Source organism: Heliangelus exortis, chromosome 6, assembly GCF_036169615.1.
Source record: "Heliangelus exortis chromosome 6, bHelExo1.hap1, whole genome shotgun sequence".
Classification (NCBI taxonomy): domain Eukaryota; kingdom Metazoa; phylum Chordata; class Aves; order Apodiformes; family Trochilidae; genus Heliangelus; species Heliangelus exortis.
In genome coordinates, this window is record NC_092427.1 from 18,768,951 (window position 1) to 18,793,173 (window position 24,223).

The 24,223-nt window shown below is 50.5% G+C and overlaps 1 protein-coding gene across 28 annotated transcripts in view; it reads left to right on the forward strand.

The window, feature by feature from the left end:
• PCBP3 (poly(rC) binding protein 3) overlaps positions 1 to 22,664 on the forward strand; it is a 60,189-nt gene extending 37,525 nt beyond the window's left edge. For 12 of the 28 annotated variants that reach the window (XM_071746974.1, XM_071746979.1, XM_071746980.1 and 9 more), the window contains 6 exons: positions 946 to 987; positions 5,496 to 5,574; positions 6,297 to 6,356; positions 9,708 to 9,760; positions 12,675 to 12,844; positions 22,291 to 22,664. In XM_071746974.1, coding sequence (XP_071603075.1) covers positions 946 to 987; positions 5,496 to 5,574; positions 6,297 to 6,356; positions 9,708 to 9,760; positions 12,675 to 12,844; positions 22,291 to 22,336 — 450 coding nt within the window. In that variant the 3' untranslated portion in view covers positions 22,337 to 22,664. Of the gene's footprint in view, positions 1 to 945; positions 988 to 5,495; positions 5,575 to 6,296; positions 6,357 to 9,707; positions 9,761 to 12,674; positions 12,845 to 14,540; positions 15,490 to 22,290 lie in introns of those variants that run through there. The other 16 variants (XM_071746968.1, XM_071746983.1, XM_071746992.1 and 13 more) reach the window with 10 other exon arrangements.
• The last annotated feature ends 1,559 nt before the right edge of the window (positions 22,665 to 24,223 follow it).

Below are 24,223 nucleotides of genomic sequence, written 5' to 3' on the forward strand. Positions count from 1 at the left end.
TCCAAAATATTGGGCTCTCTGCTGTCTGGCTCTGTACCCACCGTGGTGCTTATTTTTTGGTTATTTGGAAAACTGAAAGGGTTGCTACAAATTATGGAAAAAAACATGAAAAGGGTTTGCCTAACAGACATTTGCATGGATTTGTCAGATGAAAGGCATTGCCCATCCCCACGCCTTCTCTGGGCTTGGGGAGACCTCAGGCTTTCTGTATGGCAATGCCTTTCCTCCCCCCATCAAAGCACTGGAAGTACTGGGAAGACATGAAGCGTATTGAGAGCTGAAAATACAGAGAAACTCACTGTGCTGCCTGGTTTTCTAGCATCACATCTAGGTCCGAAGGGCAGTGGTGACACCACCATGCACTTGCCTTCATCAGAAGCTTTTGTACAGCCTTCCCACTCCATGCAATTCTGGTACCTTTAAAGAGCTGATTCTTTTGGAAGAGCCAAAGGGAGCCCAAGCCTGTCAAGTCAGGTAGCTCAGTGTGCTGCAGTTGGAGGGGTATTCTCCCTGCTACCCCAGGACTCTGCCCTAGCAAATTTTAGGCAGCACGAGGGGTCTCTTCCCCTGGGCTATCCAGGGGATGGTGCGTGGGGCAACTACCCACTGCATGGAGTAGGCTTCCCTCATCCCCTCCAACCTCAAAATCTAGTTGGCTAAGGAAAATTCCAAGATACTGCACCCCTGTTTCACTGGCAGCAGAGCAAGGGGAGAGGTGTGCTGGGGGTGTAATGCTCAGCTCCATGCACGGGGTCATTTCGGGGGTCCTGAGCAGAGCCGGGGGAGGCTGAGCTCCTCTTTAGCCCCTGCATTTTTTAAAAGAGCATCTACATGTCAGGCAGGAAGGAGAAAAGCCTGGGGACAGGAATCCGTGCAGTGAGGGACGGGACTTTGCTGAACCTCCTGCCAGCCCTAATAAATTCTGTTTTTTTTTTCCTTTTGCAGGCCTATACAATTCAGGGACAATACGCCATTCCACACCCGGATGTGAGTTTTACTCTTATTTTTATTATACCCTTAATGTCACCTGCATGCTACTGCTAATTCACATAATATTAATATTAGACAATAATATTAATAGCATATTTTCAAAATAACTGGCCATGTGTAGTATCTGTAATACCTTGAACAGCCTTTTTACCTGTTAGCTCTAAACTTTATTAATCTGAGGACTTGGCCTGATGCTAAATTGTTTGCATTGTTCTGTGCTATCCCTTTGTTTGAAGACAAACCACGATCTATGCATTTTGTGCCTCCAAATGATCAAAACATGGAAAGAAAGGGAACAAAAATGATATTTTACCCTCTGTTTCCCCACTTATCCTTAAAGTACTGGTAAGCCAAGGGCTTATTTAGGTGCTGAGCACCTTGGTGGGGTGGGGAGAAGCCAGAGCTCCAGTGATGCAGAGTTTCTTATTGAAACCTGGGCAGGGGGGTGTTCCTTTTTTGGGGTCTCCTTAATAATGAGACAAAGGCAACTCAATCAAACGTGAGAAATGAAAAATTAATGGTGACTCAAAGGCAACTCAATCAAATATTTTATGTACCGGCTCATTTCGCATTCACAGTCTTGAACATCACTTTTAAAGACTGTAGTTTGATGTTTTTTAACAATTCTTTTAGAAAACATCTCATGGTTGATTGAATTGCCTTTGTCTCATCGTTAAATTTTCACGTTATGAATCGTGTGACTCATACACTTGAATTCCCCTAAATATATACTGTTTCCTTGCAAAAATCCAAGCCCTTTGAGGACACCTGCTGCTCCCCAGGGGTCTGTTCACACTGCTGAAGGAGTGCCCACCTCCTGGTCAGTGTGCAGTTGTTCCAGAGGTGAAGCAGTGTCTGGTGGCCAGTTATTGGTGGCCAGTTGTCCTTTTCCAACCTCTCGCACTGCTGGGGCTCACCCCACTGAGGGCTCTGTGCCTCACCTCTGGAGCTTCATGTGAAATCCAAGCTGTCACCCGGGGTTTGACAGCCTTCCCACTGTGTTTGGGCTCTGTTGACCAAGGGTTGGGGACATCACGGGCACCGTCTCGGTCTCATCTTGCATTTTTTAGTGCAGAGACAGGTGCTCTGTTAGGTTTTCCTCATTCTCAGATCTTTCTGCCTTTACCAGACTCCTGTGCCACAGCACGTGTTTTGAGGTGGATGTGTAGGGACCAAGTGCTGGCATGTCTGCATTTAGAAGTGCCAAAAGAAAGAGAAAATGAGTTTATTGTAAAGGATTATTCTCTGATGTGTTGTTGATATGTGTGCATTGGGTGTTAAATCATTTGATTTTTTTTTTTTTTTGCGTGATGGAGAAGATGGCAAGGCTGTTTGGTTCCATGAATGCATCCTTAGGAATTCTAGGCTGGGTTTTGATATTCGGAGCATTGATTTCACACAGCTGAGTGGAGGCCAGGTTTGGTTTTTTGTGTGACACCAATATGCACATACTTTGTATAGCTGGCTGTGATGGATGGTTGCTCACAAATATTCTCAATTGTGTTCACTTTGCTTTTGCTCCCCAAGAGGAATACAAATAAGTACACCTGAATATTTAGTGACCGTGGATCAATATAATCCTTGTCCTGGTTTTCCTTTGCAAGCAGTGGTGACAGCTTACAGTCTTCTTGTTATCACACTCCAATCTGGAAAAAGTTGTTTGTAAGGATGGGCCACACACCATGTCCTTCCTCCTGTAGCTCTCTCACAGGATTGGTCATTTTAAACACTGCTCAGTGTGGAAACCATTACTAAATGTGATTTTAGGGCACTGGCACATGTGTCTGTGTTTAGCAGATGCCTTTTGCAGACCCGTGGCTGCAGAGTGGATGGAATTTCAAATGCCAAAGGTAAAGTGTGAGGTCCTGCCTTGATCTTCTCCCCTGGGAAAAATCCACTCAGACAGTGAGAGTTTTGGCTAATGAAGGGCATTGCCCAGGTTGCTTGTAAGGCATTTGGGATGTGATCTGTAGCTATCTGCCTTCACAAAATTTGCAGTGGAAGATAAAAGGATGGCTGTGGCGACTCGAGACAGGGGCATTTGGGTGTGAAATAAATGTCAAGAGCAGGAAATCTCCCAATCTAGGGCATTGCTTCTGGGCATACACAAGGTAGGCAGCTAAAGAGATGGAACTGGAAGTTGCTGTGGGTACCTAGTAATGCTTGGCATGGCTGTGTGTTATCATAGAATCATAGAATGGTTTGGCTTGGAAGGGACCTTAAAGATCATCCAGTTCCAGCCTTCCTAGCATAGGCACAGACACCTCCCACTAGACCAGGTTGCTCTAAGATTCATCCAACCTAACCTCAACACCTCAAGCAAAGGGGCAGACACAACTTCTCTGTGCAGCCTGGGCCACTGTGTCACCACATTCACAGCAAAGAATTTCTTCTTAATGTCTCACCTAAATCTCCCCTCTTTCAGCTTGAAACTTCTTTCTCTCATGCTATCACTCCATGCCCTTGTTGAAAGTCTCTCCCCAGCTTTCCTGTATCCCCTTCAGGTGCTGGAATGTGCTCTAAGGTTTCCACAGAGCCTGCTTTTCTCCAGGCTGAACAACCCTAAGTCTCTCAGCCTGTCTCCATAGCAAAGGTTCTCCAGTCCTTGTCATGAGCATTTCCATGGTGTCCTCTGAACTCACTCCAAGAGCTGGTTGCCCTTGCTGTGTTGGGGACCCCAGAACTGGACACAGTGCTGTGTGGGGCTCTCACCAGAGCAGAGCAGAGAGGGAGTAGAGTTAGTCCCAGTGCTGCTGTCCTTTTCTGTCTCTCCTATGACTACTATTGGGGGAACTCCCCTCAGGTCTGTGAAGGAAACCAGAGTTTGAAGAAATGGTCTCAGGTTTTTGCCTCGCTTCCTGCAGTTTTTTTTCACTGCCATTATTGTGGCATTCGTATGCCATTTATTATGCTAAATATTACTACCCAAACTGTGTCTTAAATGTATTCTAGATCAGTATGAGAAAGGATTTAGGTGTATCCACCACTGGGTGAAGGCAGACCCCTGCCCCAAGGCAGGGTTAGAGCCTGATGTGCTCTGCACACCTGGTGCTCCTCATCAGTGCTGGCAAAGTGTTTCATGAGGAGGTTTCATCTGGAGTCCTGCCAGCTGAGCTCCACAAACAGGGCTCAATTGGCTTTAGTTTGTTTGAAAACAGGGAAACTGCTAAATTAAAAAGCAGGAGATGCTGATGTCCCTGTTACCCACAGGAGCAGTGGCATTGCCCACTCCTACCCAGACCTGACTGTATTTGGGAAGGGATGTGTCACAGCCCATCTTTGGATGATTTTCTATGCTGCACAGGGAGAGATGTGCATCTTCTTTTGGGATGGTGAGATGTGTTTCCCCTCCCCACTGCCTCCCTCCAATCTCACCCCTGGTGTTCTCAGCTTCCCTGATCTGCTCTTTCCAGCTCTTCCACCTCACTGCTGCTGGCCAGACCTCCCCGTGCTCCCTCCCCCGCCATGCTGCAGGAGCAAGGAGGTTTTTGAGTGTTTTTCCCCTCAAAAAATGTGGAAATCGTAACTCTGGCCTCTCCCTTGCAAGGGAGGGGACAAGTGCAAGGAGTGGTTTGGGGGATGATAAAATCCTGGCAACCCTCTGAGCACCTGTAAAATAGAATTCAGTCCTGTTTGTTTATTTCTTTTGTTTGGTTTTTTTTTCCTTGTTTTGTTTGTTTAGTGGTTTTGTTTGCTTGTTTGTTTTGTTTGGGTTTTTTCTGTTTTTGGTTTTTTTTCAATTTGGAGCAGCGAAACAGAGCACAAAATGTATTCCAACCAAGCTCCTCTCTATGCAACCTCTTCCTGACGGGGCATGAAAACCTACCTGGCACAACAAGGGATACAAGGATCTGAAATACCTACTGGCCATGGCTGAAGCCCATCTTGCCCCTCGCTGCCAAGGGGCTTGTGCTTATTGTGAGCTGACAAAAGCAGCAGTTTGTCCATTTCCCAGAGGCATTTCCCATCAGAGGTGCAGCATGAGAGCATTTGCTGCTGGGACAAGTGATCCTGATGTGGCTCCAGCAGCACAAAGAGGGGCTTTCTGGCTTCTGGCAAGTGATGGCCACCAGCCTGGCAGTGCCTTTGAGATGGCTCCTCTGCTCTAAAGCCACGCTGAAGCAAGCAGCAGCTTTTGATGGCAAGTTGTGAAGGCCTGGAGGCAAAGGCAGTGGCTGGAAGTGCCATAAGCAGCAGCTGCTGGATCACGGTGAGGAGCTGAATCATTTGACAAAGGGCAGAAATTAAGAATGGGCTTCTTGCTGGTATTGTAGTTCAGACCCTGATCAAGCACTTCTGCAAAAGATTTGGGCTTTATTGCATTTTTACCCAGGCCAAGTCCTTCTGCTAATGTTTTTGCCATGACTCACCATGGCTTCCCGGTTTGGTTTGGTTTTCTTTTTGTTTTTTTCCTTCTGTTATAATTTTGCTCTTGATTTTTGGTGTGACTTGTTGTATTCTATGACAATAACCTTCTTAGCTCTAATGTCCCTCCTACCCCTCAGCAGTTGACCAAGCTCCACCAGTTGGCTATGCAGCAAACCCCCTTTACTCCCCTTGGACAGACCACCCCCGCTTTCCCTGGTACGTACCCACACACCCTTTCTAGATATCCTTCTCTTCTTACCTGTAGAGTTTCTCTGTCTTTCTAAACTCATGCTATTTAACAGAAGCGAGCAGGGCAAGTAAAGCTGAAGTTGCAAGGTCCGTGGGGGAGAGGTTAACAGGGAGGCAGGATGGATATTTGGGGGTTACAGTCCTCATGAGCGAGCTCTCAGCCATTAACCATGTCTGCCTGGACTCCTGCAGGGGAGCCACCATGAGCTTGCTCCCAGCTTTGCTGGCTTTCCCAGCAGAAAGTCTCCCAACCAGAGGAGGTGGCATCCCCTGCCACATGCTGATGCAGACCCTGATGGGGTCTGCATCTCCACTGTCCCTGGGGAGAACGGCTCAGCACCAGGTGGGGATGCTGCTCTGGTGTCTGTGTGGAGCCAGGCAAGACAGCATCCTGGCTCTGGGGAGAGCAATGGGAAAGAGCCACGCTGGTGGGATGACAGCCAGGCATGGCGTGGCTCAGTGGCCTCATCCCCGGTGCTGGCATTTTCATGGTGACCTGGGAAAGCAGATAGTGCACAGGGAATGGAGATACTTAAAGTACCTTTGTTTACTCGGTGGTGGTCAAAGTGCCAGTTGGAAATGCCTTTTCTGACAGTATGTTCATCATATTTTGAGCTTCCTAGATGAAGTGACATTGCTTATCTCCTTGAAGGCAAAAGCATTAAATCTGTTTCTTCTTTGCTCTTCAGGAGAAAAGCTGCCCTTACATTCCTCCGAAGAAGCTCAAAATCTGATGGGCCAATCATCAGGTAAAACACAAAGCTACAGGGAAATAAGCAGCTTTCTGCTGAAATATGTGTCTTAAATAGGTCTGTGCCATCATTGTGCTCTGAGATAAACCACGGTATTTGTGGAGAAGGCAGCAGGTTTTCTTGGCAGGCAAGGAGAGAGTGGGCAGCACCATGCCTGCCCTTCACCTTTGTACAGTATGTCAAAAGAAAAGGGCCTGGAGTTTGTTGCCCAGTTTTCTGATGTATGAGTGTAACTGCCAGACATCAGAGTCATCACCCTTATTCTTTCATTTAATTTTGCATAAACTTTGCTCAGAAACACTAGAAGAATGCCTGTGGGGACAGAAATGACATGCAGTTTTAGCCATCTCTAAGCCATACGGGGTGTGCTGCATTTTTAGCGGGGGCAGGGCCCTGAGGAGCCAAAGCACAGCCTTAATCTTGGAGAAATTTTGATGTCAAATGTCCTACACGTTCATCCATACATGCCAAATGTGCTTGTCTTTTATAACCTACCACTGCTCAGAGCAGTTACCCTGGCATCTCACAGGCAATGTGAGGCCCAACCTTCTCTGGCACACCCAGGGCAAATGCCCCGTGGCCAGTCAGGGTACGATAATGTGTGTGTATCAAAAACCTGGGGATGTAGCCTAAACATGAAAGCAAATGCAGCCCAAATAAATAGACCCAACAAGACTATAGAAAATACAGACTTAATCATCCCAACCCACACGGCCCTTTTTTTCTGCATGCCCTGCTTTGTCCTTTGCAATCACCCCAGGCACTAATCCTCCCCTGACCCCCACTCTCCCCCCAAGTCCCAGCTCTAGGGACTGCATGTGCATATCAGAGAAGGGAGGAACTGGTCTGCCAAAAGAATGTGTTTCCAGGCAATGAAGGAGGACATGGCTGTTCCTTGAACGTGCCCCGAGGGCTTTCAGCAATCCCAGTGACATCTCACAATAGATATGAGTCTGAGGAGCCTAGCTTGCATTTCCAAAGACCCCTGGGTGCCTCAGCACTGCTTTGAGCCCATCCCTGGTGCTCTGATTCTTCAGAAGACATTTTCTGCCATACCCAGGCTGCTGTTGAGCTGAGCCTTGTAACACGTGGCCCAGGGACAAGGACACCTGCACCCTGAGGGACATCTCTTTGTGTTAGGTGCATTCGGCCCTGACCTGGACTGTGAGGAGGCCCAGTGTGAAAGATGGTCTAGGGCTGGTGAAATGTCTCTTAGCATCATGCCTTAAGGTCAGCCTTAAGCATTGCCCATCACACAAAACCTGGTCTGAGGCTCTTTTGTGAGGCATTCGTGCCCCCAGCAGGGGTTAAGGAGGGCAGAGGGGTGCTGAGTAGATGATTTGCATCCCCATCCCATGAGTTCCCCACTCCTCTGTGCACTACTAATGTGGTAAAGAAACCTCCTGCACCATGTGGTGTACCCAGGCATCTGTAAGGGAGGTGCAACATCATGAAGGAATCATGCAGGAGTGAATCAGGATACCTGGATATTTTTCTTTCTAGGAGTGATGTTGAAATGGGATATTGCACTTGAAGTTTCATTTCAGTAGTTTAGAAATTTTGCTATGGCAGTGCTGGTATCTGGACAAACACTGGTTCAGACCTGCTGGGTTTTAAGACCCATGCAGCTGTTGGCAGCAAAACTGGACAGGAGCTACTCTCCTGCAGGCAAAGGACCTCCATGGAGATGCATACGAGGCAATCTTGGATACTCCTTGCAATAGCTGCTCAGCACAGCTGAGGCAGTTCCACTGTGATGTGAGGAACTGGGTGCTGCTGCTGTCCTGTGTTGTAGCAGCCCAGGACTTAGTCTTCTTGTGCTTATTTACCATGCACCTCCCTACTCCCCTCTTCCCTCGAATATAGACCTTGCAGTCTCTCATCTGCTCGTCCACTCTTAAAAGCCTTCATCCCTCATTTATATGATATGGATAAGGGCTTTTTTTTCAGTTGCTGAAAATTCTTGTTAGCCACCAGACTGCTTCTCTCTTGCAGATCTGACACAGGACATCCCTGGTTCAGCACTGAGGTGATTTCATACAGATACCTGCCGGAGAGGCAGGCTTTCTCCTGGCCTAGGAGTGTTGCAGCATGCTGCCCTCTTACCTCTGGAGCTGCCCACACAGGGGGCCCTGCTGGCTACAGACTTTCCCACCATGGAGAAAAGTGCACTCCCTGGTTCAGGAGAAGCCAGGGGGAAGCACATTGCTGCCTTCATTCCTTGCCATGTAGCTTTGTAGAGAAGCAGGTTCTAAATCACAGTCACAGACTGGTTTGGGTTGTAAGGGGCCTTAAAGATCCTCCAGTTCCAACCTCCTGACATGGCCAGGGACGCCTTCTACCAGACCAGGTTGCTCCAAGACCCATGCAGCCTGGCCTTCAGCACTTTTAGGGACAGGGCAATCAGAGCTTCTCTGGTCCACCTGGACCAGTGTCTCACCACCCTCACAGCAAAGAATTTCTTAATAACTTATCTGAATCTCCCCTCTTCCAGCTTGAAACCATTCCCCCTTGTCCTATCCCTCCTTGCCCTTGTAAAAAGTCCCTCCCCAGCTTTCCTGTAGCCCCTTCAAGTACAGGAAAGTGCTCTAAGGTTTTCCCAGAGCCTACTTTTCTCCAGGCTGAACAACCCCAACTCTCTCAGACTGCCTTTGTGAAAGAGGTTTATTATTTTGCAGGAAGGTGTATGGACAAAATCTCTGTCCTGTTTGCCTTGCTTTCCCTTTGAGAGCATGAGGGACCATGGGTCCTGGGTCCAGCATGTCTTACCAGTCTGGCTGAGGTTCACTGTGCAGGTGTCTGTGGCTTTAAGTCGCAAAGTACTTTGCATACTCCCTGTGTCACTGGGTCTCCTGGGGAAACCAATTTTAGGGTGCTGGGGTACCTGTGGTACCAGGCTGGAGGGGTGTGTGAGCAGCCCTCCTGCAGATAGGCTCTCTGATTCTGGGCCTGTGTTCCCCAGGCTGTCTGCTGCTGCCTGGAGGAAGGCTTTGAGGGATGATGCTTTTCCCACCTCTTGCTGGTGATGCTGCAGCCTTGCACCATAAAGCACCCTCCTCTAAAGCCATTCCTAGTGGAAGGATGAAGGATGGGAAGCGAGGCATTCCTGGGGCAGTGCAGGCCAGGCCAGCTCAGGGGATGCAGGGGAAGGTGACACCCAGCATCAGCAGGGTCAGGTAGCAACCATCTTCCTCCTCCTTGTACCAGATCCCCTGGTGTGTGATCCCCTTCCCCTCCCAGCCCTGGAGCAGGATGGAGCCTTTGCAGTGCTGAGTGTTGCAGGAAAGCAGCGGAGCTCCACCGTGCTGCCTCTGCCACCTCTAACCTTTTTCCCTTGCATATGCCCAGGTTTGGATGCCAGTCCCCCGGCCAGTACTCATGAACTCACCATTCCCAATGATGTAAGTAAATTCGTGTGATTCCTTGGCACGTGTGTGTGTCTATACATATATATATATGTATGTCTGTGAACATATTTATATATAAGCTACAGACTTTGTTAAATAGGTTTAGAGATGCCCCTTCACCCATGCCATGGGCAGCATAAAGCACCCACTGGACTTTAACCCCTTGGTAGCTTTCCTAGATACAATCCTTCTCACTGTTCCCTTTCCCTTTCCAAGTGAATCATAGAATCATTAGGGCTGGAAAAGACCTCTAAGGTCATCGAGTCCAACTGTAGTGAACTCAGTGCTCATGAAACATGCCCACTGACAGCACTGGGAAGGAGAGAGAGCTCCTGAGCCAGCCCTGATTAAACCATGATTGCTTGATCTAGTACTGGCTTGAGTGTAACTGCTGGGGAGTTGGAGAGGTAAGTAAAGAGTGCTTCTAAGAAGGCCACAAAGTGCCTCACGAGCTTTTGAAGGATGGTGCGTCTCAACTTCATCCTGGTGGCAGTCAGCTTTTGGGTCTCGTAGATGGAGGCACTGTGCTAACGTGGATATTGGACTGGGATATTTGCTGGGAGGAGGCTGGAGTCATATTGAGTGGTGCAAAGAGGGTGCTGGGTGATGTTCGGGTTGGAGGAGGTGGGATGGAGACCCCCAACGGAGCTGGCACCTGGATGCAAGGTATCACTGGCTTGTGGACTGGCCCACTGGTTTACATGGGTTGATAACCAGCAGGTGTTCAAATCAGGATCAGAGAAACCATCAGGATGACTTCCGGTCTCTGCCCCCATCTCCATCACCTACAAGCACCTTCAGCCCCTCCTCATCAGGAGTTTCTGGATTGGGTCTGGCAGCTGTTGCCACTTCTTCCTGCTGTTCACCAACACATGGCAGCTCCAGGGAAGCCTGGCTGCAGCTGCTGAGCACCTCTGCTGGGCATCTTGGCTCCTCTGGGACACTTGTGAGGCCTCCTTCCACCCCAGAAATGGGGCAGTGAAACAGCTTCTGAGCGTGTGCTGGCTGAAACCCTCAGAGGTGCTCCACCATGGGAGGGATTTGTGGAGGAATCTGTAGGAGATGACAGCGGGGCTGATCCTGGGTCTGCTTCTGTCCATGCATTGTACCTCCTCCAGAAAGCTGCAGGGAGCTCAGCAAGTGCTCCTGAGGTTGCAACAGCCATATCTGTCAAACAAGGGGGACTGTGGCCCTGGCAGCAATGAGGAATATCAAGCAACCTTTTGGAAAGGGAGATTTCCTCCTCTTTAACGTGCTGAGGGACCTGCTATGGGACCTGAGAGCACTCAGAGCATTCTGTCACTAAAAGCTTGGCTCTCCTCTGACCTGCAGTGTTAAATGTCATCATCTGCAAATTTCTGCCCCTGAAAAATGCCCTTGGCTCTGCCTCCTGTTGCTCTGAAGGCCCTTAAATTCCCAATGCTACCTTCCTGGGAAGCAAAGGACAGGTTTGGGTTTCTTAAAGCAAAGGGTCTACAGTCGTGTTTCAGTGGTGTAGATCAGCTTGTGGTTGCACTGCAGAGGAAGGAGAGTTGAAGAAAAGCTGATGATGAAATCCATCTTGTCATCCCTCTGACTATCTGGAGAAACTTGGGTGAGGTGTAGAGATGCTTGGATGTTCCTGAACATTTCTCCAAAGAGGTTTGGTTCCTCAGGTCTCAGGTTCTCAGCAAAGGATGGTAATTTGCTGAAGCCTCCCTGAGTTATTTCTGTACCATGAAGACCAAGATGGAGAGCTGTTGGGCCAAACATGATGCATCCTCCGAGATGGTTGATACCCTTCCAGTACAACAGTTGGATGTACACTGAGGCCTGTATGGGACAAACCACTAAGGCAGCCCTATAATCTGACAAGAGGACCAGTGAACATTTGGAATAGCAGTGGTCTCTGGTTCTACAGACAGCGAGATAAGTCCAGCAGCTGCCAAGATGAATGTTCCACATATAGAATTCCCAAGTATGACCCTGGAAAGGAGCTCAGATGCTGATAGCTTAGTAAAGCATTTGAAAACCCCTTGTGTCTGTGTTGGAAAAGTTGGACATCTTCATATGCATTGCCAGCTTGTGGAAGTGCTGGAGAGAACCATGCGGAAATGACCTAGAGCAAAGTTGAAGACCACAGAGGAAATTTAAGCCATTGAGGACCACTGAGGAAATACAAGCCTCAAACCGGCTCTAAGTTTTTTCACAAGAGACTGAAAGACACCTTTTGAAGTAGAATTCTCCTCTTCTGCTGGCACCACATAGTGCTCTCCTGTCACCAGTGTGCACACCACGTTGAGTTGAAAGAGCTGAAGGTGGTAACAGAGGCAGCAGACTCTGGCTTCAGCGAGGATGGCCCAGCAGGGTAGAAGAAGGTTGAGATGGAGTGAGCAATGTGGAAGCTGTCAATGGTGTGTGGCTACACAAGCTGATGAGGGGACACTTGGGCTTGGGCTGTCCCCAGGGAAGGCAGTGGGCTTGTTTTCCTGTGGAAACACATCCCATATCACTACCTTCAGGTTTGCTGTGACCAGAAAGGGGATAGGTGTGGAGCATAGTCTGAAACATGGCCTATTCCCATCCTTAGACCTTTGTAAAACATGGATCCATGGTTAGACCATGACAGTTACTACTGAAACTAACCCACTAGAATGCCTTTCCCTTCCTGAAGCCCTCAGAGATGCCCTGCATCATGTGCAGATAATTGAAATTTGCCCCCCAAGGAGGAGGGAATGATGTGTCCTGTGAGGACTGTGCTCAGGTGCAGGTGCTTTCCCTCTCCTATAGTCATGACCATTAAGGTCACTCATGTCCCAGGGCAGAGGGAGGAAGGCTTCTGGCTGGCATTGTGCCATTGTGCTCGGGTCTCACAGGTGACTGCTCAAGCTGCCACTTCTCAGACGTTCCCTCCGTGCTTTTTTTCTAGCTAATAGGCTGCATAATCGGACGCCAAGGGACCAAAATCAATGAAATTCGGCAGATGTCGGGAGCGCAGATCAAAATCGCCAATGCCACGGAAGGGTCATCAGAGCGCCAAATTACCATCACGGGAACCCCTGCAAACATCAGCCTTGCGCAGTACCTCATCAACGCCAGGTGAGAACCCCCCCGCCGAGCTCTGCCGCCGCCCCCCGCCACCATGGCTGGACCTCTCCTGCCGACGTGGTGGGAGCAGCACTGGCTCCCAGCACCGGGGGCCATGAGGGGCTACCTCAGGCTGGCCTGGATGGATGGTGGCTTCCGGAGACCTCGCGAGCAGGGACGAGACATCACCAGTGGGACCTCTTCCCCTCAGCCGGCAACTTTGGCTGGGGACTGGCAACTGCTTCGCTGCTGGGTGGCCGTGGGTCGTGCCGGTTGTTGGCCCGCCTGCCACGCTTGCTCAAGGAATTTGCTCAGGGCCGGGGGGAGGGAGGGAGCAGGGGTGATAAATCCGCCGTTGTCTTTCCCTGTGGGTGAGGCAGGGGATGGGGCCGGGGACAGAGCTGAGCCTGGTGGTGGGGAGGCATCACTTAGGACCTGCTCTCTGGGATCGCAGCGTCGCTTATTGCCACCTCAGAGCCTCTTCTGCATTCTTCCAGGCCTCCCAAAGGCTTCCTTCCAGCCACTGAGAATAATCGGTCCAATAAACGCAAGACATAGGAACAGCCTGATTTCTTCCTTTTCATGCTAACACAGCTTGATGCAGCAGGACTTTGCAGGGATCGAGGGCTTCTGAGGCTGCCTCTGACCCGGGAGCAATGCTGCCTGTGCTGGTGTGGGCCGGCGAGGGCCGGCGAGAGAGCGTGCAGGGGAGGTGTAGCTGGAGAGGGGTTGGGAACCAGCTCCGTGCCTGTGGTGAGCTTGTCCAGACCGGTTTGTCTGCGCCTGTGGACTCGTAGATGGGGAGCTTAAGGGGAGGCAGGGCCTTTGGTTGGCCTCGCCATGCCCTCTGCCGCTGGCAGAGTTGGTTCTGGGTCCACTGCCACCGTGCCAGGAGGTGTGTGGTCCACCTGCCCGAGTAGCAGGGTCCTGCATGCAGGAGATGTTGGCGGCAACTCTTGGCATTTGTTGGGGTGCGTGGGCTGGGAGCACCGTCAAGGTCTGTACATGCTTTCTTCTCCTTGAACCCAACCCACCCCAGCCCTGACCTGCACCAGACCTCCACCATCCTGCCCTGACCCTCTGCCCCTCTGCCTGCACCCATGGCACCTCTCCAGCTGCTTGGGAGAGGGATAGGGCCAGGTTCTTGCTGGTCCTCTCCACCTCCTGAGACAAGAGAGAGAGAAAGAAAAGAAAAACAAGCCATTCTTCATTGCTGGGAAGGGCTGGCTGAGCTGCAGCTTGTGCTGTGGTGGAGATGACCAGATGGGGAGGCAGGATGGGGCACAGCTCAGCCTCTCCCATTATTTTGGAATAGAAGTTGGGATGCTGGGACAGCTGTTTTTCCTCCTTATGAGGGATGCTTGTTGAAGTGAAGCCATGCGCTATGATGTCTCCTGCCAGCACCCCTGGTGTGAGACACCTTTGCCACGATACATTGCCAGGGATGGAAAATACCTGGCAGCAGCAAGGAGAGGGGAAAGTGTGCAGCTATTGAGCTGGCTTTGTCCTCCAGCCCCACCCTGTGCCCTCCATGAGGACTCCAAGACCCGTGAAGCCCCCTGGGGATGCTCTGCCCCCCAGTCTGAGCGGGGCGTAGGCAAGCGGAGGAGCGTTGCCCCTCAGGGTCTTCATTTTCCTTTCTGCTCCGGTTATTAAGTGCTTGTTTTTGTCTCCCCCCTACCCCTCTCTCTGCCCCTGTCTATTCTAGGCTGACGTCTGAGGTCACTGGAATGGGCGCACTCTAATTTCCACCCACCATCCTCCACTCCGCACCACCCGACCCTCTCCAGCCACCGGCACTCCACCCAGCCTGTACTGCCTGTACTTTTACCGTCTTCCCTTTGCCTCCACAGATACTCTTTTCTTTACTAACGACTATATATATATATCTATACGTAAATACACATGCATATGCACACATTGGAACATTTCTTTATGATCTCCCTACTGTGCTCCCGAGGCTGCTCCCTAACTCTTTGGTTATGGTCCTTGTTTTCAGCATACGGTGTTATTACTTCATCTGCTTTTTGGGGGACCGGGAGAGGGGGTTGTTTTCTTTCTGCTGGCGAGACTTCAGAAGTTGGTGGGGTCTCTAATGTCAGTCTAGCATAGCTACTTGCATGTTTTGAGTTGATGTTGGCGGTACTTGCTGTAGCCTTTGGATGCGTGAGGCCACCCAGAGCTTTGCGTGCTTCAGAGTAACTTACTTTTCTCACCCTTCTTCCTTTGGTGGTCCTTCTTTGTTTGCTTAGCTTGTCCTGGCTCCCCTTTGCCACCTGGCATCCCTGCCCTCAGGGTAAGGTGTAATTTTCATCTCCCCCCCTCCCCTGGTGTTATTTGGGAAGCCAAGCCGACTTGCACGCATGGGTTCACCCACAGGCTTCTCTCTGTGCAACATGGCAGGGTCCAGACAAGCCATTTTTCAATGTGAAGGAAATCACACACTCATACACACAAATAGTTATTTTTTTTTAACTAACGAGCAACTGGAAGTGGGACAAACTCAGCTGTCCAGGATTCACACCCCCAGGGGCCTTTGAAAGCACTCTTTTGACAATCCCCATGAGCAAAACCTTTAGAGGACAGCTCAGGAAGCTCTGTGAGCTGGCTGTGTTTGTTGTTGTTTGTGTTCAATAAATGTCTGTGCAGCTCTGCTACTGATGGGCTCTGACTGTTCTTCTCCTGGGTCGCTCCACTATCTCCAGCCCCATCCTTCCTCTGCATCCTTTCACATTTTTGTAGCTGCTTGGAGTGAAGGTGGGGGTTGTATACAAAACTCCATCATCATTATTATTGGTATTATTATTATTATCATAATTTTTATTACTATCATAGTCATCATCATATTTTATTTTATTTAGAGAAGATCTCCATGAACGATGCACTTCCTGAGTGATTCTAGGCATTCTATTTTTTTTTAATTTATTTTTTTATTTTTTTAATTTAAAAATTTTTTTTTTTTTTTTGAAAGAGGAGGTACTTGGCTTGCATAATGCTTTGGTTTTTCCCTTAGACTAGTTTACAAGTCACAGCACAACAACACATGTCTCTCACAGCCCTCTTGTCTGGATGTATCTGCCATGTCTGTGCCTCACACCCTTCCCCAAGACCCTCTATGCCCAGCCCTGCCTTCTGCTTCCAAGCTTCTCTCTCCTACCTGTCAAAGAGGGAAACAAATATATTTTCCATCTGTTAATCTCCTACTCCATTTTTGCCCTGCTGCAAATCAGGAGGATCATGATACACCATATCTCCAGCCAGCTAAAGCAGCCACTCAATGCATTTGTGCACATGGGAAATATATTGTTTTACCAAATAAGCCCCAACTTCATGGCCTTTCCCTCTTTGTTCCCTGGTACCCTTCTCCTACAGGATACTGGCCCCCTTCTTCTCCTGTCACCAGTGCTGGCTGCTCAGCACCCACACACGGCTGTGCTGGGGACCCTGGGTGATGCCACTGCATCAGTGGAGCTGGGGGTAGGCAGGGGGCCGTGGTCTCCAGCCCAGCTGAGGGGCTGGGTGGCTGGCAGGGATGATGGTGTGGCTCAAAGAGGGTGAAGGAAGTGAGTTTGCTTGACTAAGGCATTGTGTCCCTGCTCTGTGTGCATCAGGTTGCCTCCCTCTAGAGGTTTGTTTCTCCAGCCCAGGAGCCCATTGCTGGCAAAGCTCCAGGGTGGTGGAGGTGGCTGCCATCCCCTTTCACTGAGTGTCAAGGATTTGGTCAGCCTGGGTGTCCTTAACCCCGTGCATGCTCAGCTCTCTGCAGCATTTCAAGGCTCTGTGTTGAAAGGTGCTTCCAGCTCCTTCCTGTTTTGTTGCCCCTTCCTAACTCCTTGCTCTGCTCTACCTGGTTGTATGGATTCAGCTGTGCCTTTCAAGTGGTCCAGCAGCCAAACATGCTAAGAGCACCCCCTCATTCCCCATCCAGGGGAACACAGGGGCTTTGGGCTCGGATGGAGCCGGTAGCCTCCCATGGCAGCAGCACCACCTTGTATTTGTGCTGATGCCAGAGGAAGGACCAGATGTTGCCTCCCTCAAATTGCTGACTGGCCAGAGCAAGCACAGAATGATCCCCCCATGGGGGAGGGAGAGATGATTCCCCTATGGGAGAGAGCCAATTCTTACATGGCTCAGCTCTTCTACGGGGCTGTAGAACAAGCCAGACCATGAGCAGAACTTGCACGTAGTGGAGGCACATGGAAAAAATGAAGGAGGAGCATCCTGCACCTCCTTGTGCTGCTTTCTTGGCACATGGGAGCGCTCTGAAGCTCTGTCATGCAGGGCACAGTCAGAAATCATCAGCAGCATCATGTTGACCAAGCCTGAGAAGTCCGCCACAAGTGTTTGCAGCGTCCGTACTTCTGTCCTTATGTCCTGAGGAAGGCAGGGGACCTTAATGGCAAGCTAATTGCAGTGAGTGTGGCAGTGGCTTTGCAGAAGGCCCTGTGGTTTCTGCAGCTGGCAGCTGCCCTGATTTCTTTGCTGCATGTGTGCTGTGCTCCCCGTGCTGTTCCCCACCTCCATGGAGACAGCGCTGCCCAAAATAGCAAACGCCAGATTGGGTCTGCCAGATGCAACTGTGCTCGGAGGCTGCTGGAGAGGAGGAGCTGTCTGCAGCCATACCTCTACACCCCTTCCCATGCCAGGGAACCAACAGATCACATCCTCTTCTGGGTACCATCCCTGTCCCAGCCTGCTGCATCCTGTCACCCAAGTGGGACTTGACCTGCTGGTAGAGCCACCGCAGGGATGGAAGGTGAAGGAGGGGAGATCAGATCCCAGCATGGCTCTGGTGCCAGGAGATGTATCCCGGCTCTCTTGCCATGCTGTGGGATGTGACAAGGACCTGGGCTCTGGGCAAGGGTGCATGGGGGTGAGAGAGGTCCCAAGAGGCAAGAGACAGTCCCAGTGGTTATGTCCTTGCAGCCTTGGCTCGGTCATGGGAGAGTCTCACAAACCTTCCAGCTCCTAGATAAAAAACAGCATTGCTCAGGATGTGGTTTTTAAGAACTGCTGCTGAAATGGGCTGTCCTGGAGGAGGTCAGTGCATGGGGCAGGGATTTGCCTGCTCTCTGTAGCATTTTATTAGCCCAAATGATGACTGCTTGGTTGTACATTGAATCACGAGGTATTTCCAAGGGGGCTGAGCAGGAGAATAAGCCTCAAAGTATCAAACCAGTCACAATTCTGCTTTTTGCTCTGATACAGGAGGCTTTTTCTGTTTTAGCTCCCTGGAGACCATTCATAACATAAAAAGCTGCTTGAGCAATTCTAGCCTGGAAATGACAGCCCTTCTGCAAATGAAGCTGTGGGATTCTCAAACTGGGCGTGCAAAAAAATGATAAATCTGTGCTGAGGCCCTAGAAAGCAAATGTTTATTGGCCTCCTATTGCTCAGGAATCCCCTCCTTGGTGAAGGGAGTGAGGTAGAGCCCAGCCTGCTGCCTCTCCCCTCTGTGCACTTAGGTTTTGGAGGGAGCAGAAAGGAGCTGAGCCCTTGGCTGTGGGACTGGAGAGAGGGAACTTCTCTTTGGGGTCACATTTCCCAGTGTTACGTGGGAATGTATGAGCTAATCCATCATCATCTGGGTCATCTGAGCTTGAGTGAGGTCTGGAGAAAGAGGTGGTTAGGAACATGTTGATGGCAACAGTGATAACAAAATCACAAGGAGTGAATCAAACTTGGCTTTCATTTCTTTAGTGTGGCTCAAAAGGAGATTTGCTGTTATCTTTGAGGGGGGAGCCTCAGTGTTTTGGTTTTACTTGTGGTGCTTCTTGGGTGCTCCAGTGATGCATCCACAGTCATGCCACTTGAAAAAAGATATTAATATCTCTAATATTGGAGTGAATATTCAATGCAAGCTGAACGTACCAGTTAATCAACAGAATAGCTTTCAATTTGTCCAGACAGAATGATTCAACATTTCTGGAAGTAAGACTCAGTATTACTTAGCCCACATCTTTGGGAATGTGTTACTTTGTGGGAAATTGTTACTCTGGCAGGAAAATATTGGTCTGATGCCTCCCTCTGTCCCCAGAGTGTGGAGGGTCTCCAGCAGAGAGGCCAGCTGAGGTCTGGGCTTGGTCCGTGGGGCCTCAGCTGAAGGTTGCCACTCCCCCTCATATCCTTCCCAGGTCATGCTCCCAAAATTAAGTGTTTGGAGTATTGTTATGTGTGTTTTTTTCCTACACTGTATTTTCAAACGTAGTACATAATTGGGTTGGAAAAAATAGAATTTTTCCCCTAAGGGAAAATTACTTTTACCAGGAAGACACTTTAAATGTAATACTCTCTTTTAGTTGTAATTCAGGATTTTTTTCATGTATTCTTGCTAGTCACTTTTAATTATGCTAATTTCAAACTTATGGTCTATTAGCAAGGGTAATTTTGCCCCTCCAGTGCTGGCAGAGATGGGGTTCTTGGGGAATGGCATTGTGCTGTGGGAGGGATGACTCCTTTGTTTCTTTTTGTCATTGGTCATAGAGATGGAAGGATGGTGTGCTCTCAGCACAAAACTTTTCTTTCATCTTTTTCAGCCCTTTTGCATAAGATGAGAGCTCAGTAGCCCACCTACCCTAACTCTTGCTGGCTGCAGCCCCCAGTCCCGGGTAGGTCCCTGGTCCCCCTGATCTGGTCAGTAGGTGTCCCCCTTCACCAGCTTTTAGCATGGATCCTGCTCCAGGCAGAGCCTGGGCAGCAGCTGGATCTTGGGTGTTCCCAGTCTCTGCTCCATCCTCTTGCAGAAGTCATGCCACATTGCAGGATGGGAGAGGGAGGAAGGTATTTGTGCCCCCCATGGTGGGTAACATCCACCTAGCAGGTGGCTGGCACTGCATCTTACTGCAGGAAGGATCCTGTTAGTGCTGGGACCTTCATGGGGCAACATAGACCATAGAATCATAGACTGCTTTGTGTTGGAAAGGACCTCAAAGGTCATCTAGTCCAACACCTCCTACTAGACCAGGTTGTTCCAAGCCTCATCCAATGTGGTCTTCAACACTTCCAGGGACAGGGCACTCACAGCTTCTCTGGAAAAGTGGGACAGTGTCTCACCACCCTCACAGCAAGAATTTCTTAGTAACTAATCTGAATCTCCCCTCTTCCAGCCTAAAACCATTCCCTGTTGTCCTGTCCTTCGTCAGCTTTCCTGTAGCCCCTTCAGGTACTGGAAGGTGCTCTAAGGTCTCCCTGGAGCCTTCTCCAGGCTAAACAACTCCAACTCTCAGCACACGTGGCTAGCAGTCCCCTGGGCCATGGGTGTCTCTGGTTATAGTGGTTGCACCAAGGTATGAGGCTGGTGGCACAAGCCCTCACTTTATACTGGCCCAAGCCCATTCAGTCCCACTGGCCTGGTGTTCACAACAGAAGGACCAGGGATGGTCTCCAGCCCTGTCTATCCCTGGGGAGAGCTGTGCCTTCTCATGGCTGGAGTGGCTGCAGATGGTGTGAGCATAGAGCTCAGGGTGGGATGACTTGCAGAGAGGTCATGGTCCATGGTGCAGCTCTCATGTTGGATAGCATGGGGAGCTGGGGCTCTGCTGAGGGTTATTTTTGCTTTTTCTTAAAGAAAAAAAAAAAAAAAAAAAAGCAGCTGCAGATCTTAATCCACTGTGCTATGCATGGAGCCTCAGGCCTCAATCCAAAGGGTAACGTGGCAGTGGCTTTTCGGAAGTACTGAATGTACCAGATGTGCAGCTCCTTTGACTCCAGATGTTCAGCCCCCTCATCCCTCACTCTGCTTCAGCACAGTTGTCCTGCAAAGAGGAACAAGAGACCCCAGATCACTCAGAAAGCATCCCATAGACTAAATCTAGCCAAGTGCAAAACCAGACAGGCTGTGGATTCCCACACCCTTGTTTAGACAGATCAACCACAGGGATGCCTCTTCCCAGAAGTGATGCTCGTGCTCGCTCCGCACATGGGGAGCAAAACCATTGAGTGGATGAGGGGGATAAAAATGGAGCAGCAGGAGGAGGCTTCATTTCTGAACCCCCATGCTGAACTGCAGCCTGTTGCTGATTTAAAACACGTGTGCTGTTTCTTGAAGGAACTGCTTTGATCCCCGAAGGGAAAGCCAGGATGTGCATGAGGACTTGAGTCTTTGAAGCCTTCCTCAAGTGTTGTATTCTGATCCCCTGTGTCTCAGTGGCGTTAGTTATTCCTGGAGGGAAGCCTGTGTCTAAGAGCATTTGCATCTGGATCAAAAAGGGGATGAATGATGCATGGCTCTGGATCCTCCATGGGTTTCAGTGCTTTGGATGAGGCTTTGGGGCACAGGTTGCTCTGGGGACATGGTGGTATGGTGATCCACTAGCCAGCTGGCAGCATGGATAAGCATGAAGAGATTGGGGAGAGCAGGTTGGAGGGATGGAGCAGTAGGACTCCTGAACTCCAGGTTGCATGCATGGCTTAGGGTCAGACCCCAATGGAAATCCCACAGGATTTCCCAGTGCAAAGAGAGTAGAACCTCATGATAGGCTCACCTCATTCATTGGTGTAGGGTTTTTTTGGGGGGGAGAGGGGCCATTAAGAGCTCCCACCCAGACGTCAGAATGATGTATCCTGAGGTTACCAATTTATCTGGGTCTGTGGTTTTCCCAAGGGATGTTGCTGTGAGCTACTCAGCATGCAGCTACATTCCCAGATCCCTCACTGGAGCACTGCAGAGGAACAGTGTGCTGCTCCTTGCTTCCTAGAAAAATCCAGTTAAAGCTGCAGATGTGACACCCTGGAGACACCATCGGCTTTGAGTTTAAAACAGATTTTCTATTGTGTACTAATATTTCTTTTCTTGCCTCAAGTAGCTTTCACCTCCAAATAGTTAAGGCTGTAATGCAGTGATTTTGAGAAGCATGGGTGGGCAGGCAGGGGTGATGCTTACCCTGGAGACAGCCCACACACTGAAGTGTGGGGTCGAGGCATTTTCCCTGCACAAAGCCTGTGGCCTCAAAACATTCAGATGCCTCCTCCAGAGCTCCCAAAAACCTTCCCTCAGCAACCAGTGGGAGCCTGAGGGGCAAATGTGCAGCATGCCAGGCGGCTGCCTCAGCTCACTGGGGAGAGCTGCTCAGGGCTCTGTGTGGGGCCATGTCTCATAGACTTACAGACTCATAGAATGGTTTGGGTTGGAGGGGACCCTACATGTCACCTGGTTTCACACCCTGCCATGGGCAGGGACACTTTCCACTAGACCAGGTTGCTCCAAGCCCCATCCAGCCTGGCCTTCAACACTTACAGGGATGTGGCAGCCAAAACATCTCTGGGCAGCCTGGGTCAGTGTCTCACCACCCTCATAGTGGTTAAGAATGTCTTCCTAATATTCAATGAGAGTATGTGGATATATCCAACTGTAGTATTTTTCCTACATGTTCATGTGGCCCGAGGCATGACTGGGAGGGGAAGCACTGGTATGGGAGCTTTGGCTGAGCCCTGACCATCTCTCTTGGTTGACTCCCTAGCTCTCCAGACCCTGATCCCCACGGGAGGAACACCTTCACTGCCTGACTGGAGCGCCGCAGCCAACATGGTGCCAGTGGCTGAAGCTTGAGATCCCCTGCTCCCTTGAAGACACTGCTGGCTTCCCGTGGGCTTTTCCCTCTCCTCCGTGGCACCTTTCAGGCTGGCTGCTTGAAGCCCCCTGCCCATGGCTGCCCAGACCCTGCTCCTTCAGTGGTGGTGGGACCGGGACACTTGAGCAGCAGCTGGCAGGAGGACACAGCAGCTTGCTTCCCCCATTGCCCCCCTCTGCGCTTCCTCGTCACCCCTCCCCTGCTGCTTTGCAATGTATTTTGTGGCTTAATTGTGTCATTACAATAAAGCTTTTGTTGCTTGAGGAGGTGCCCTCCGTGGTTAGTGGGAGGGGGTTGGGGTGAGAGCAAAAAGGGGTTCCCCAGCACAGGCTGCCCAGCCAGCACAGCTGTGGGGCATCCGCGTGTGGACGTGCTGTGATGCTGTGGGGTGGCCTCAGTCCTCCCAGAAGGGTTAATGGGGAAACTCAGCCCACGCAGCCCCAGAAGTAAACCTCGACCAGCTGGAAAAAGGGCCTCAGAGCCCTGGCTCTGCTCAGCATCAGGAAACGGTCCCGTGTGGGAGCAGGGCTGCCAGGAGGTGGAGTTGGGGGGGAGAAGCAGCGGGATGGGGGGGAGCACTGCAACGAAAATCCAGAGCTTTCCCCAAAGGCAACGACGGCCAGGATTCATTATCCATCAGGAGACATGTTTATAGCAAGCGTGAGTCACTGCCAGGCCCCGGATGGGAGCAGTCCATGACAGGGACTGCCAGCAATTCAGAGGGGTTGCAGGCTGCTCATCCAGCCCCACACAATGGCAGCTCTCAAGCTCATCCCCCTGTGCCACTACACACCGGCCCTAGACCCGGAATCAGACCTTGTGCTATTTTGGGCACATGTTTTCTCCGGGATGCTTCATTTCTTCTTTTCAGAGCACTGCTCTGAGCAGCCCCAGCGGTGCCCCTTCGTGCCCACCTGTGCCCACACCCTTTGGTGAAGCTCAGCCCCTCACTCTGCACCCCAGTGCACTTGGGGAGGGGTTCTCATCTCCAGCTCATCCAACCCCGGGGTGAAACAGAGCCAGGCACTCACTGGCACCATCTCTGGAGGCCTCGGTTAGCTTGTGGTCGGCATTATGGGCCTGTGGGCAAGAAAGCTGCCCACTTATAAATACTTAAAAACGCTTATAAATACTTAAAGGGTGGGTGTCAGGAGAATGGGGCCAGTCTTTTCTGAGCAGTGCTCAGTGACAGAGCAATCACAGCATTATTTCCCATGGCACTCTGGTATCTCTGTCTCTCTCTGGCTGACCATCCTCATGGTAAAAAACCAAAATGTGTTTCTTTGTGTTCAGGTGGAATTTCATGCGCCTGTAGCCTCTTGTCCTGTCACTGGACGCCATCTCTTCATTACTTACCAGGTGTTCAAGGCCAGGTTAGATGGAGCTTAGAGCAACCTGGTGTAGTGGGGAGTGTCCCCGCCCATGGCAGGGGATTGGGACTGGATGATCTTTAAGGTCCCTTCCAACCCAAACCAGTCTGGGATTCGATGACTTGGTCATTTCCCTTGCTTCAGCTTGGGCTGGGGATCTCCTCCCTGCTGTGTCCTCTGTAACCCCTGCTTCTGCTCCAGGATGTAGCAGCTCAGCATCTCCTTGTCTGCCCTGTGCTCCGGCCCCCTGCCCTGCTTGGTGGCCCTGGCTTGGCTGCTCCTCTCCCCTGGCAGGGGAGGCTGTGGTGGGGTCCCTGGCCACAGGACCAAGGTCTGTCCCCCTCAAGGGCTCCTCCAGCTCAGCATTGTCACTACTGTTCCAGCTGTAGCTGAACAGGAGAAATAGGCTTGAAGACAACATAATGGTTTACATTTTTTTCTTTTCATTGTCT